At 53.1% G+C, this 14,652-nt stretch overlaps 1 protein-coding gene across 3 annotated transcripts in view; it reads left to right on the top strand.

Annotated features, from left to right (window-relative positions):
* CEMIP (cell migration inducing hyaluronidase 1) overlaps positions 1 to 14,652 on the top strand; it is a 162,912-nt gene that overhangs the window by 145,088 nt on the left and 3,172 nt on the right. For all 3 annotated transcript variants that reach the window (XM_033852225.2, XM_073801463.1, XM_033852228.2), the window contains exons 22-28: positions 96 to 311; positions 3,499 to 3,710; positions 4,681 to 4,866; positions 8,640 to 8,844; positions 9,041 to 9,127; positions 9,806 to 9,963; positions 13,066 to 13,166. In XM_033852225.2, coding sequence (XP_033708116.1) covers positions 96 to 311; positions 3,499 to 3,710; positions 4,681 to 4,866; positions 8,640 to 8,844; positions 9,041 to 9,127; positions 9,806 to 9,963; positions 13,066 to 13,166 — 1,165 coding nt within the window. The remainder of the gene's footprint in view (positions 1 to 95; positions 312 to 3,498; positions 3,711 to 4,680; positions 4,867 to 8,639; positions 8,845 to 9,040; positions 9,128 to 9,805; positions 9,964 to 13,065; positions 13,167 to 14,652) is intronic.

The raw sequence follows: 14,652 nt of genomic DNA, 5'->3' as shown, positions 1-14,652 counted from the left end.
AACGTCTGGAAATCGGAAACTTCGCCCTGGCCTGACGACAGCTGCTGCTTCCCTTCAGCTTCTGGTCCAGCCTCACATTCCTGGGCTGTGTTTAGATTACTTCCAGAGTGTTCTTCGGAGAGCCTGGGCCTTGGTTCAACCAGCTGGATATGGACGGGGACAAGACGTCGGTGTTCCATGACGTGGATGGCTCCGTGTCCGAGTACCCCGGGTCCTACCTCACCAAGGACGACAACTGGCTGGTCCGGCACCCAGACTGCATCAACGTTCCGGACTGGAGAGGCACCATCTGCAGCGGGCGCTACGCACAGGTGGGGACGCAGGGCGCACGCCCTCAGTGTCACCAGTCACTCACTCACGGGACAAGCATTGAGTGAGAGCCTACTGCATGCCTGCCTCTGTGCCAGGCCACAAAGGGACATAGGTTTCTTCTTCATTCTTCTTTCTTTCTTTTTATTTTTTTCTGGTAACCCAGTAGGATTTTCAACAAGTCCAAGTGAAAACACTTTGTAAGCAGAATGCTTAGAAAAAGAAGTCAGACTTTGGCACCTAGTAACTGTGTGACCTTGGGCAAGTTACCTAAACTCTTGGAGTGTCAAGTTCCTCATCTGTAAAATCGGGATAATAGTTGAACCCTTTTAATGAGCACATAGAGTGCTTTACCAGCCCTCTCCACCAGAAATGCAGTGCAAGCCGTCCGGGTGATCTTAAATGTAGCCACGTGGAAAAGGCAAAAGAAATGGCTGAAATCGATTTTAATAATATACTTTGTTAAACTCAATATATTCAAAATACTACCATCTCAACATATAATCAGTATAAAAAAATCATTAATGAGGCACCTTACATTCATATTTTTTTCCTGTTCTAAGTCTTTGAAACTCCCTGCATATTTTATACTTGTAGCCCACTCAGTTTGGATTCGAATTTTCTACAATTAAAGTAAAAGCTAGTCCTACCAAAACAATAAAGCTATGTTTAACTATTCAGCTGGAAAACTATTTTACCCCACTTTTGGTTGGAAATGTAAGTTAATTAAAATGAGGTTTAAAGTTTGGGTCCTCCGCCACACCGGCCACATTTGCAGTGCCCAGTGGCCACATGGGACAGCGGGCTGAGTCAGTGCCTGGAATGTGAAAACATGAGTTACTGTAGTATTGTTACTGGTGTTATGTGGAAGGAGAGCTGAGGACTAGATGAGCAAGGGAGAGAGCCCCCGAGGAAACGAAGAGCTGTCAGATCAGGAGGGAAGCGCATGAGCCCAGTGACCCCCGAAGGGGCAGGAAAACGTAGGAATGGGGAATCCTCACAACCGTCCCGCAGGCAGGCATTCCTCTCACCGCTGTGGGCAGCAGCATCCCGGGCATTAGCAAAGAGAGAAAGGTGGACTTCCCTGGTGGTCCAGTGGTCGAGACTCCATGCTTTCACTGCAGGGGACCTGGGTTCGATCCCTCAGGGAACTGAAATCCCACAAGCCCCGAGGCACGGCCCCCCCCCAGAAAGAGAAAAGAGCTAAAAGTGATTTCGGGTCTGGGGAGGGACGGGGCAGGGGGCTAGTGCCAGCGAAGGGGAAGGGCCATGGGGGGCAAGGTGGGCCCCTGGAGGCGGGGCCGTGCTGGGAGCGGGTGCCAGTGGAGGCGGGAGGGATTGGTAGCAGGAGGGGGGCACAGAGGAAGGCAGGGGCCTGGGGCAGGGAGGTCCAGGGTATTTCTTTCCGCAGTAGAAGGGGAGGTCATGCAGTGAGAGGGCAGAGAGTGGGCCTGAGCTGGGTGGCCCGCAGAGAGTGATCAGGTTGGGAAAAGGTGCCGTGGAGACTGGAAGATGCTGACAGAGGCGTGCGGAAGGAGTGCCAGGTGGTGCTGCAAACCCAGTGGAGACTGTACACGGAGCATGGAAGGGGCACCGTTCCTCCTGGCTGCAGGACTTTCTCAGCCCTGCTCCAGAGCCCTGCCGAGGAGGTGGACCCGTGGAATGATCCAGGCCGAGGCATCTGCTGCATGGGTGGGCAGGGCAAGGGATCTGATGCTACGGGAGCGAGTGGTTGACCTGATGGTCTAGGGCAGATAAGAAGGGAAGTAGAGTCAGAAGGAGCTGACAGATTGGGGTCATGACCTGAATAACTAAAGGCTGACCAAACCCTTAAGGCTTGCAGACACACTGCGGGCCTTATAGCATCCCTGATTCGAGGGCGAGACATCCCATGTGGAGCCTTGATCCTGAGCTTCCCTCCCACCCTTTCTTTCTGATACATCGCTTATTTTCTGCCGAAAAGGGCTGATTGTTAGTTAGAGCTTGCAGGTTACCATACCTGGCTACTGGTGAAATATTATTAATAATCTCCTCCCTCCACTTTGCAGCTTACAAAAGGCTTTACTGTACCTTTAAATTCTTATACCCATGACACCGCCATACTAGGGCAGGGTTGAAGTTTCTCTTCCCATTTTATATGTGATACAACTAGAGGGGAAGATAACCCCTTCTTTCCAAAGGCACAACATTATTGCATCTTGATGCGATGGTCTCTCTTGGCCACAGCTACGGGGATGTCACCCGATGAAATGGGACAGGTCCTAAAACAGGACACAGTGTTTTATTTATTTTAACGAATGTTTTATTGAAGTAGAGTTGATTTCCAATGCTGTGCCCATCTCTGCTGTACAGCAAAGGGGCCCAGTTATACACATACAGACATTCTTCTTTTCATATCCTTTTCCATTATGGTTTATCCCAGGATATTGACTATAGTTCCCCGTGCTATACAGTAGGACCTTGTTGTTTATCTATTCTAAATATAATAGTTTGCGTCTGCCAACCCCAAACTCCCAGTCCATCCCTCTCCCTCCCTCCCTTCCCCTTGGCAACCACAGGTCTGTTCTCTATCAGGACACAGTCTTTTAAACCAAGAGTGGCCCAAATCATCCAGGCTCTTCTGTTTTGTCCCTTGGACTCAGTGGCTGACAGTCTTGCTTTCATATTTGTCTCTGAAATGAGATGCCATTCATTCCCCCGAGGTGCACTGATAGCCACATGGACTGGCCACACGGGCCAGACACTGAGAATCAGAGGGAGAAGCAGGCAACACATCAGGCTCTTTCTCAAATACAGACAGGACAGCAGCCGGTTAAAGGGGAGTTGCATTTGCAGCAGAAGTGTCATAAAACTCTCTCCCTTCCTCCTCTTTCCTGATACCCCTCCTTTTCCAAAATTCGCTGACTGTTAAGCAGACTCCCCTCAAGTTGCCACTGGTCTCTCCTCTACACTTTTTTTGAAGATGTACAGAAAGCGTTAGCTGGATTGCACAGTACGGCTCAGGCCGCATTCACCAGCAGAAAGGGATGCCCCCTTATTTGGCCTTCTTTCATTCAAGCTTTCTAAAAAGGGCTCTGTGAAGAGAAAGTCCTTTTGCAAGCGTAGTCTGTAGTCAGATGCTAACCAGATGCTCTTGGAATAATCCCTTGTCATTGCCTCATTGTGTGTTTCCTCTCTGGGCTTTAAAAGATGTACATTCAGGCCTACAAGACCAGTAATCTGCGAATGAAGATCGTCAAGAATGACTTCCCCAGCCACCCTCTCTACCTGGAGGGGGCTCTGACCAGGAGCACCCACTACCAGCAGTACCAGCCCGTCATCACCCTGCGGAAGGGCTACACCATCCACTGGGACCAGACGGCCCCTGCCGAGCTCACCATCTGGCTCATCAACTTCAACAAGTGAGTGGGTGCCTGGCCAGGAGCAGTGTGACATGGGGACAGCTGCTCTGGCTGAGCTCAAAGCAGCAGTGATAACGATGCCTCGTTGCAAAGCCCCGGGCTTCCCGCTCACAGACCCTCAGGCTTGCCCACGTCATCCCTGCACGAGGATGGATCTAGACGTGACATCACCCGGTGGTTAAGAATCAGAAGACCCGGGCTGGGCCCCCGTTCTGGGCGTGGGTGACGCCGGGCAGGGCGTCTCACCCCTGGGAACCTTAGTTCCTTCATCTAGGAGATGGGGTTAGTCTCACTCTGCAGAGCTGCAATGGGGATCGAGTGGGACAGTGTCTGGCAGGCGTTTCACCCAGGACCTGGCTTTACGAAGGGCTCAGTACACGGTCAAAAACCCCTGGTGGCTCTTGTTACCGTTTTATGGGGGGGGGAAGGGGGCGGGAACAAGGCTCTGCGAGGTAGAGGGATTAAGCTGAGGGCATCTGGAGAGAGCTTCATGTATTTACGTTCATGTATTTTCTATGCACATCATTAACTTGTCACAGTAGTCCCATGAGACAGACAGACATCAGTTGCAGAAAATGATACCCAAAGAGCTGAAATGGGCCCCACGGTCAGGCTGGACCGGGAAGGGGCTGAATCCAGGTCTTACAGATCCTGGCTGTTTCACTCCAGCCCTATTGAAAGAACGTTCATTTTTCTCTCCCCCAGCCAACGATCCACACAGAGCACCCAATGCAGGCCCTGGGGACGCCCCACCGCCCCCTCTCATTCACTGCAGTCACCGTTTCTCCCTCTCTCCTTGAACGCTTTGTGACGCAGTCATTACCAACAGCAAAGCCTTCTTTCAAAAGTTCCCACTGAAAAGTGGAAGCGCCGTTTGGTGGAGAACGCTTTGGTCTCTGGCCAAGGCACACGGGGAGGCCCTGTGGCCTGGACATCCTCGCTTGTAACCTGACTGCACTTCCGATTCTAGGGGCGACTGGATTCGAGTGGGGCTCTGCTACCCCCGGGGCACCACCTTTTCTATCCTCTCGGATGTTCACAATCGCCTGCTGAAGCAAACGTCCAAGACGGGCATCTTCGTGAGGACGTTGCAGATGGACAAAGTGGAGCAGAGCTACCCTGGCAAGAGCCACTATTACTGGGACGACGACTCTGGGTGAGGACCCCCCTCCTGGCTGCAGGAAAGTGGTCATTCTCATGCTGTCCCCCAGCCTTTCCAATAATCCTCAGACCTGCCGTGCCGTGGGTGCCGGTGAACATAGGATCCTTTCCTAGGCACTTCTATTCTCAGACAGCTTGTGTCATCCACCAGTGACATTTTTAAAGCTGTGACGCTTTGGGAGTAAAGTAAGCACTCTGTTAATATACACACAGATTGTAGTGAATATACCTGTTTCAGGGGGGAAAAAAGTGAAAGCAGTGAATCTTAGAACTGAGAAAATGTGGTACAGGACCTCAGTTCCATACAACTCAGTCGGAGCAGATGATAGTATCCCTAATTTAGGGATGGGCAGGGACTTCCCCGGCGGCCCAGTGGTTGAGACTCCCCGCTTCCACTGCAGGGGGCACAGGTTTGAGCCCTGGTTGGGGAACTAAGATCCCGCGTGCCGCGCAGTGCGGCCAAAAAAAAAAAAAAAAAAAAAAAAAATTAGAGATGGTCAAAGAAGGTACAGGGTAAATAGAAATGCCTTGCTCCAGGGACACCGCACAAACTTGGCGCGGCTAGTTTTCAGCTCACACCTATCTGTAACCAAAATCCTCCCCCTTTTGCTGAACTGCACTAGGTTCTGTTCAGCAGGGATCTAACGGGGGCAGAGTACTGTCCCCGGAGACAGTGAGCGATTTGGTCGCCTCCCCTGAAAAGAGAGTATTCTGACATCTGCAGAATGCCAGCACGTCTCCAAAGCGGTGAAGCTGTCGCTAGCCAGCCCTCCGGGGACTAAGGGTAAAGGACTGTTTTATGGCCATTTTTTCCATTCTTGTAGTGAAATCAAGGGTAATGAGACAGATAGAAGATGCTTAGACATATCTATAAAGGTAGGGCTTTCTCGGTTTGATTAAAGGAAAATTCAAATTTGAAAGTCAGAAGCGTAAGTAAAAATGTTGGGGGGCTTCCCTGGTGGCGCAGTGTTTGAGAGTCCGCCTGCCGATGCAGGGGACGCGGGCTCGTGCCCCCGTCCGGGAGGATCCCACATGCCGCGCAGCGGCTAGGCCCGTGAGCCATGGCCGCTGAGCCTGTGAGTCCGGAGCCTGTGCTCCGCAACGGGAGAGGCCACAGCAGTGAGAGGCCTGCGTACCGCAAAAAAAATAAAAAAAGAATAATGTTGGGGTTGGGGAAGCAGCAAGCAGCACCCCTTTTCCCACGTTAGTTCTAAGCCAGTGGTGGAGCAGGCATGACAGCAGGTGAGGAAGGAACTGTCTGTCCTACTGATGATGGAGCTGCTGGGGAACGGATCTTCCCAATGCTGTCCCCGAGTGCACCTACCCAGTCCCAGGCAGCCCCGAGCAACCGGGGTCCTCCCCACTCAGAGCCCAACTCCCAAAACTTAGGGTGCAGGGGGAGCAGACCGGAGTCCGCCTCTCTACGGGCTGACCTATGTACCCCCATCCAGCAACCACACGAGTCACTCCACTTCCCCCGGGAAGACATCAGTGAGGGGATGGGCCGGGGCCAGGAGTGTTTAGAAAAACCCTTCCATGTGAAAACCAGAGGGGGAATTAAATATCCTTCATACAACAGCAGAAACGATCAATATTATGATTTTAAAAATGGTAATAAGGTGAAAGTCTTCATAGCACCACCTGTGCACGATTTCTTCTTTTATCGATAGGATCGTGAGAATTGGGATGTTGCAAAGGTGTGAATTTTTCAAACGGAAACGGCCACTGAACAAGTTGAACCTTTTTGATCAACACATTTAAAAATTGGCGATTTTTCCCCTTTAAGCAGATTTTGCTGCTTAATTCAACCGTTTTGTTGGTAGCTTAGTTAAGCATACCTGTTGATTATTATGCTGCGCTTTAATTCAATGGTAGCCTTAGGGACTGTGGGCTGGGTTACGGGATGTCTGTTGCCTGTGCAAGAGCCCAGAGTCTTGGGCTTTGTGAATTCTTGGGCTGTTTTCATGATCTTTCTGCCTTACAGATGTGTTGCTCTTTCTTACTCACATTCAGAGCACGTGCTTTCAATGGCTACCTTCTATTCTGCTATGGCCTAGGACACTTGATAAGCAGCTTGTTATAATTGGGGGTAAAATAAAAAGTAAGTAGGCTACAAGTGAAGGGGTCCCGAAGCGTGAAATATATTTCGCACCCTGAGTCACCTCTGTAAATCCTTCGAGGTTAAAAAAAAAACCACTCGGGTGATTTCATCTGTGTCCTGGAGTTTGCCAGATGCCACCTAAGCGAGGTATTGCTAAACTATACATAAGCGTAGTATGCAGGTGCACAGCCATCAGTAGGGCTGCTCTGAAATACTACCTGGCCACAGCCAGGATCTGAGCCCAGGCTTACTGACGCCAGGGCTTCCCAGTCCAGCTGACTAGGACACATCCATGTCGAAGGTGAGGATTAGAGAGGGCAGCTGCTGTCTGGAAAATAAGGAGCGGGAGCTAGATGGTCTTCTAGTGCCCTCCAGTTTGGATAATTTGATATACCATGACAGCGGGGAAACCTGAATACTGATAGTCTTGTGCAGAAGCCCTAGGAACAGAGTCTCTGGGTCTCTTTCCGGGATTTTGCTCATGACCTTGTCCCCTGGGGTGGTTTCTGACCTTGTGTGGGAGCCTCTGGTGGAGAAATGATGACAGGCACCACTGAACGGGCTTCCTCCTAAGCAGCTCAAAGCTTCCCCCGCCCCATGCAGAGCATGGAATGCAGAGGAAGAAGCTCTGTTCTCAGCCGGGGCGAGAGATCCCCCAGCAGTTCTTCCACATGAACACTATATTCTATTCAGGGGTTGCTTGATGTCAAGAAACGTAAAGCCACTCGAGTGAACTCAAACAAAGTGGAGGTGTTCCTGAGAGGGAAGCAGGGCATCTTCAGGAAGTCATCCCAGCTGGGCTTCCTGGGCTCCTGTGCTGGAAACAGCCAAGCCCTAGGGACCAGATGGCCCGCCCAGTTCTGCTTCCCACTTTCTCCTCACATTCACACACGTTCCCTCGGTGAGCATTTTCCTCACCAGGCACAGGGTTGGGATGGAAAATCCCAGCTCTGTCCCCTTTGTGCTGTGTGGTCCTGGCAAGTCACTTCACTTCTCTGAGCCATTGGGATCTGAGAAATTGGGATGATAACAGTGCTTGCTGGACTGGATTGTCTGAGGATTAAATGAGATAATATGTCAGTTTACGGCATGTGCATAGCATGGCATAGAGTACGTGCTCAGAAAATGAAGTGTCAGTGTTAGCTTTTTCTTCAATGCATTTGTTTTTAATTTCTCCAGCCACATAAAACCTTGTGGTAGGACTTCCCAGGTAGCGTAGTGGTTAAGAATCCACCTGCCAATGCAGGGGACACGGGTTCGAGCCCTGGTCTGGGAAGATCCCACATGCCGCAGAGTAACTAAGCCCGTGAGCCACAACTACTGAGCCTGGGCCCTAAAGCCCACGAACCACAGCTACCGAGCCCGCGTTCTGCAACTACTGAAACCCGCGTGCCTAGAGCCCGTGCTCCGCAATAAAGAGTAGCCCCCGCTCGCCGCAACTAGAGAAAGCCCCCGCGCAGCAACGAAGACCCAACGCAGCCAAAAATAAATAAAATTAAAAACAAACCCCAAAAAACCTTGCGGTAGACACATCCATTTTGTAGGGCCCACCGGCTGTAATCACTGTGGCCAGCACGTAGTTCTGGGTAAATGCCTTTGGGGGAGGAGGGGTGGGGGAGGGGGGTGTGGACACCGAAGGGAACCACCCGCTCTGCTCCTGTGCACAGGCTGCTTTTCCTGAAGCTGAAAGCTCAGAACGAGAGGGAGAAGTTCGCCTTCTGCTCTGTGAAAGGCTGTGAGAGAATAAAGATTAAAGCTCTGCTTCCAAAGAACGCCGGCGTCAGCAACTGCGCGGCCACAGCCTACCCCAAGTTCGCGGAGAGGGCCGTCGTGGACGTGCCGATGCCCAAGAAGCTCTTTGCTTCTCAGCTGGTGAGTGGCCGACAGCGAGCCCGGGCCCTCCGAGGGGGCCCAGACCCCATCAGCGTCCTCTCCGGACATCTGCTCCGCTCCTTAGACCGTCTCCCGTGACCGGGGGTCGGGGTCAGTGAGGGGGAAGACCACCCATCGGGCCGTACACTTGGCTCCACAAACCTGACGGCCACACTGTGTTTTGTTTACTTTCCAGACGACCAAGGACCACTTCCTGGAGGTGAAGATGGAAAGTGCCAAGCAGCGCTTCTTCCACCTCATGAACGACTTTGCCTACATCGAAGTAAGCAACCCTCACCCCTGCCCAGAGGGGCTTTGCTCACGGAGACGTGGTGTCAGTTTCCTAGGGCTCTTGTCACAAAGGACCGCAAACCCGGTGGCTTAAAACAACAGAAACTTATCCTCTCGCAGTTCCCAAGCCAGAAGTCCCAAGTCAAGGTGCTGGCAGGGTTGGTTCCCCCTGGAGGCTCTGAGGGAGGGTCCGTTCCAGGCCTCTTGTAGCCTCTGGTGCTGCCGGCAGCCCTGGATGTTCCATGGCTGTAGCGGCGTCCCTCCAACCTCTGCCTCTGTCTCACATGGTCTCTCCCCCATGTGTCAGAGCCTTACACCTCCCTCTGCCTGTAGTCCTTATAAGGACACCTGCCACTGGATTTAGGGCCCATCTGAAATCCAGGATGACCTCATCTCAAGATCCTTAACTTAATTACCTCTGCAAAGGCCCTAGTTCCAAATACGGTCACTTTCACTGGTTGCAGTAGACGTATCTTTGGGGGAGGCCGTCATTCAGCCCACTACAGAGGTTTGCAAGGCACCGACTGAAGTGAGTTTTATGCGTTGAAGAGCCGCACCGGTGACCTCTGTCTTCAGAGTCTGCGTGGGAACCCCCGGGGCAGGAGAACCTCGGGGCTCTGCTGCCTTTGGGACCCCCTGCATCACACTGTGCGCTGCTTGTTGTCTGCAGGTGGATGGGAAGAAGTACCCGAGCTCGGAGGACGGCATCCAGGTGGTGGTAATGGACGGGAGACAAGGGCGCGTGGTGAGCCAAGCCCGCTTCAGGACCGCCATCCTGCAGGGCATCCCGTGGCAGCTCTTCAACTACGTGCTGGCCATCCCCGACAAGTGAGTGTGCGCCTCTGCTTCGGGCACCGGCCAGTGGCGCCGCAGACCCCCGCCCGAGTCCCCCTCCCTGTCCCTGAGACCTTCAGCACAGTCCGGTCTGAGAAGGCTTGGGGAGTGGCCACGGTCTGCCCACACATCATGGGTGCTGGCTGGGAAGCTTCCCTGCCTGGGACCTCTCCCTTTGGAGCCAGGGCCACGGTGAATGTAGGTCAGGCTGAGGCGGACGGTCTACCCAGCTACAAATGGGAAGCCTGCCCTGGCCCTGTGCCCCCATCATGACCCACTCTCGCGGCATGAGCTCATCCCCTCCCATACTTTCAATATGATCCAAATGCTCGTGGCTTTTGGGAATCTCCAGCCCAGATCTCCCTCTGAAACACCAGGTACTTTTAATCCAACTGCAACTTGGACCATGCCACCTGGATGTCTCCTATGGAACTGAATTCTCATCCTTTTTTTTTTTTTTAACCCCCCAAACCAGTCACTCCCCCTTTCCACGTTTTGGTGAAACCATCATCTTCCATCCGGGCAGCTAGATGAGAGTCTGGGCATCGCGCTGGGGCTCTTGTCTTTCTTCTGTTTCGCCACCACCACGCCCTATAACCACATCCTGTCAACCCTACCTGCATCGTTGCTCTCCTGCTAGGTATCCTGCGGCATCCTCTGCATCGCTGCTCTGTCTGGGGCCTCCCTGTCTGCCACCCACACTGTCGGCAGTCACCCAGCAGGCTCCCTTGTCCAGCCTCCCCCTCGCGAATCCACCCACCGTACTGGGGGGTTGAGCTTCTTAAATACACGTACCTCCTGTCCTTCCTAGAAATCTTTGGTAATTCCCCTTCCACCTTCCAAATCTAACTCACATATCACCTCTTTGGTGAGGTCTCTTCCAATCCAACCAAAAAGTTCTACCTACCCCCCGCACCCACAGGACCAGTGGACGTATCTACTCCTGCATCTAGGGTATGGACTTCTTGATGTGGGGACCATATCTAACGCATATTTACATTCCTAGTATAATGGGTGGAGAATTCACTCCAAAGCCACAACCTGGCATAGCAGACAGTCTAAGCGCTTAGCGTGGTACCTGTCATATAGGAGGTGCTTGGTAAATATTTATTGACGAAAACAAATGTACTACTTCTACTTGAACTAGACTCTTATGTGAGATTCCAAAGAATGGGGTTTTGCTTAACCACCTTTTGTCTCCACTCTCTTCCCCCATCACAAGCTTCTTTAGCCTGACATTTTCACGTGCAGATTCATACAGAAGGACCAGATTTGCCAGTTTGGGGAAATACATGATCATTTAGAGATTTTTAGTTTTCATGCCTTTTGGGGCCAAAGGACTTTTTCTGGAAATGAAACAGGATGCAGAAGCCTGGAATCAGAAACTGAAATGCGGAGCTGCTCTGCTTAGAAGCAGGGGTGAGAGGCGTGGGACTACCCCATGCAGGGCTGCTTTCAGCCCGTGCTGCGGCCCTGGTGCACCTTGCCAAGTACCTGGTGTGAGCCGTGCCCTGGGTTGGCACTGGGTACCCAGATAGGAATTGGGCACCACCAGACCCCGCTCTGACCTCCGGGAAAGCGGCAGTAGATGGGGCAAGGCAGGTCCTGCCCCACTGTCACCGCAGGCCCAAGCCAGGCCGCCCCCCCCCCTTCCACCCCCTCCACAGGGCCAGCCTTGCCACTGCTCGCACCCAAACCTTCAGGGATGGTTCCCAGGGGCTGTCTCTGCCCAGCCACCCCGTGGGGACCTCCGTGCTGACAGATCAGGGGCTTGGAGGGCATGAGATGCCCATACGAGACAGACAGGGACACCTGAAGTGTGCAGGCAGCTTCTGGGTGCTGTCAGGAGGCTGGGCGCACGAGAAGCTCTGTCTCCCTGTCCTGCCCCTGGGAGCCCCGTCTGGAGGGCATGACCTTTGTTTGAGTCCAGCCCAGCAAGAAGGCTTAACTGAGCCAAAGGGATGTTAGCTTTTCTTCTGAACGGGAACAGAGCCCGAATCCAAAGTTGAGGATGTGTTTGCGATGCTCCCTGTCTCCTTAACAGGCACAAATCCCTCTGCTTTCCTGAAGAGCCAGATGCAGTCCCCAGCTCGCTTCCCCTCTGTTCCTACTGCACCCAAGCTCTTTGCCTTTTAAGAGCTTGCCTTCTGCTCCCAATGGGACCCAAATGGGGGTAACAGCAGCTTCCAGAATCCTATACAGTTCTTCCATGTCTGGACTGTGGTCTGTGGTTACAGGATTCCTCTGAGCTGCAAACTAGAAGCCCCAGTCGGGCCTCTGCCCCTGTTTCTATTCCTGGGGGAGGTGTGCACTTCCTGCCGTCTGGTCCAGCAGGCTGAGTCTGCCACCACGACGGCGGCTGTTTTCCCAGCACTTTGGCCTGAATGCAACCAGGGCAGGGGAATGGAGACTTTTTGCTCCCAAGCTGGGCTTTTGCAAGTCAGAACCTTCAGGCTGGGCATGCCCATTGCTCCAGGCCTCTGCCTCCGCCCAGGCACCAGGCACGGCTTCCCCTTTGGCAGGTCCTCTCAGATACTTGGTAACTATTTGCCTCCCTCACCCGCTTTGTAAAATGGAACGGTAACACCGTCCTGCCTGAGCGGAGGGAGGCTGTGAACCTAAGGGGTTAACCCTCCTCCGAGCACAGGCTGACTCCCCACTCTGGCTTCTCCCAGCACCATGTCTCCATCTTGTCCTGCTCAAACAGGGTTTGCATATTTAAGTGAAGAGACGCGTGCTGCGGTCGTTTGTGTGCCCGGCCCTGTCGTAGGTGCTGGCCCCCAGATGGGGTGCTCGGCGTACCTGCTCTGTCCTCTGTGGGGACAGACAGGGAGCAGCAGGGAGCTGAGAGCAGGCGCAGAGAAGGCCACGGGCACCAACCGCAGCCAGATGTGTGGGAGGGCGTTCAGGATGTGGGTCATCACATGGAAAGAGCCGGTCAGCTTGGCACGCGGGAGGGGCTGCCTTTCCCCAGTCCCTGGCGGGCCTCTGGGCACTGCTAGCTCGAGTCCCACGAGGCACAGTCCAGCATCCCTCCCAGGGAACCCCCGCATCCAGCTTGTCGTCGAGTCCTCTCATCCATCCCTTCTTGCTCAGCTCCATAGTTCTCATGGCATCGAAGGGAAGATACGTCTCCAGAGGCCCGTGGACTCGAGTGCTGGAAAAGCTCGGGGCAGACAAGGGCCTCAAACTGAAAGGTAAGGGGTGTAGACGGGGCCCTACCCTGACCGTGAATCCAGATGCCCAGGGCGCAGGCTGCTGCTACCCGCTGCTGAGACCAGACCACTTTCCCCCCAAACCTGGGTGGGGTCTCAGAATCCTCAACACAACTAGTGATCTGCAGGTGTGTGTGGGCAAGAGGCCGCCTTGTCCCCATTCCTGCCCCGCAGCGACAGCATTCCAACTTGTGACCGGACACCGGAAGGAAATTGCTCGAGCTGCTCACCTGTCGACTCAGCAGGTGGCCCTTTTTTTTTCCCACAAAAGTATCAGCAGAAAAGTGGCTCAGTTTGACCCTCCTACCCAGTTCCTGCTACTCCAATCGGCCAGGGGCCCTACGTCTTCTGCAGCTTCCCAGCTCATGGCCAGCATTTGTACAGCCCTTTGCAGTTGGCAAAGCTCTCATTTGAGAATCTCATTTGAGAATCAAGGTCACACAGCTCTTCTGCCATAAAGCCTGGCACAGACCCCTTAGGGAAGACGCCAGCCAGGACAGAAATGTCAGCATTTTATTATCGTCACTGCAGACTGTGATGGGAGAGTCCTGGGGGAGGTCGAGAGGCGAGGCCGAGCAACGCTCCAGATAGATAATAATAATAATGTCCGTTGTCGTTACCATGTAATGCTCAGCCTTGCACCTTGCTGAACATCCAGTAACGATCTCAGTTATTCATTAATAACCTGTGTGACAGGTACTGTTATTTCCACTTAAGGTGAAGAAACAGAATTAGTTAAGTAATTTAAGGTTAGAATTTGGATCCTTATTTTTTCGAATCCAAAGCCAGCCATCCTTAGTGGCCATGCCATCCTGACTGCAAAACACATCAAAGCTAGCAGCCTGTCTATCATATGGGACGCTTATCCCAGGCAGCTCTCAGAGAAAAATCAGGAACAGTGAAAGTCCTTCAAACGAGCCAAAAGAGAACACAAGGAAAATAGAAGCATCTTCTCCAGCCTGGCCCTGAAAGCATTTGGGGGCCTCTGTCCTTTAAATTCAGACCCTGTTGCCCAAAGTTGATGAACGTAAAGGTGACGTAAGTCAAGGGACACTTTCCCAGTGGTGACAGGTGTGTGCTGCCTGCCAGGCTGGGCCGTTCGTGAGTGTAGACATGGACCCCCAAGTCCCTCGGATGGGGTCGAGCTCTGAGCTGTGAGCCAGAGGGCCCTGCGTGGGGCTCGAGTTCTGGTCTGGGCTGCACCATCTACTAGGTGCCCTTGGGCAAATTCCTCCACTTCTCGGAAATCCCTTCTAAAGCCACAGAATGTTGGAGCTGGGCAGAAATCTCGTAGATGCATGCCATTATTTGACAGGGACACGGGGCTTCAGGGACGGGCAGAGACTCGCTGCTAATTGTAGGGTCAGCTCCAAGGTGGCTGGGGTTCCCGGGAGGTCTCCTGTGGGAACCAGAGAGCACTCTGCACAGGTGGCTGGGAGGCTCAGGTGAGACCCTGTGTGCCCCGTAC

Source organism: Tursiops truncatus, chromosome 2, assembly GCF_011762595.2.
Source record: "Tursiops truncatus isolate mTurTru1 chromosome 2, mTurTru1.mat.Y, whole genome shotgun sequence".
In the NCBI taxonomy this organism is placed as follows: Eukaryota; Metazoa; Chordata; class Mammalia; order Artiodactyla; family Delphinidae; genus Tursiops; species Tursiops truncatus.
This window is presented reverse-complemented; position numbering and strand designations above follow the sequence as displayed.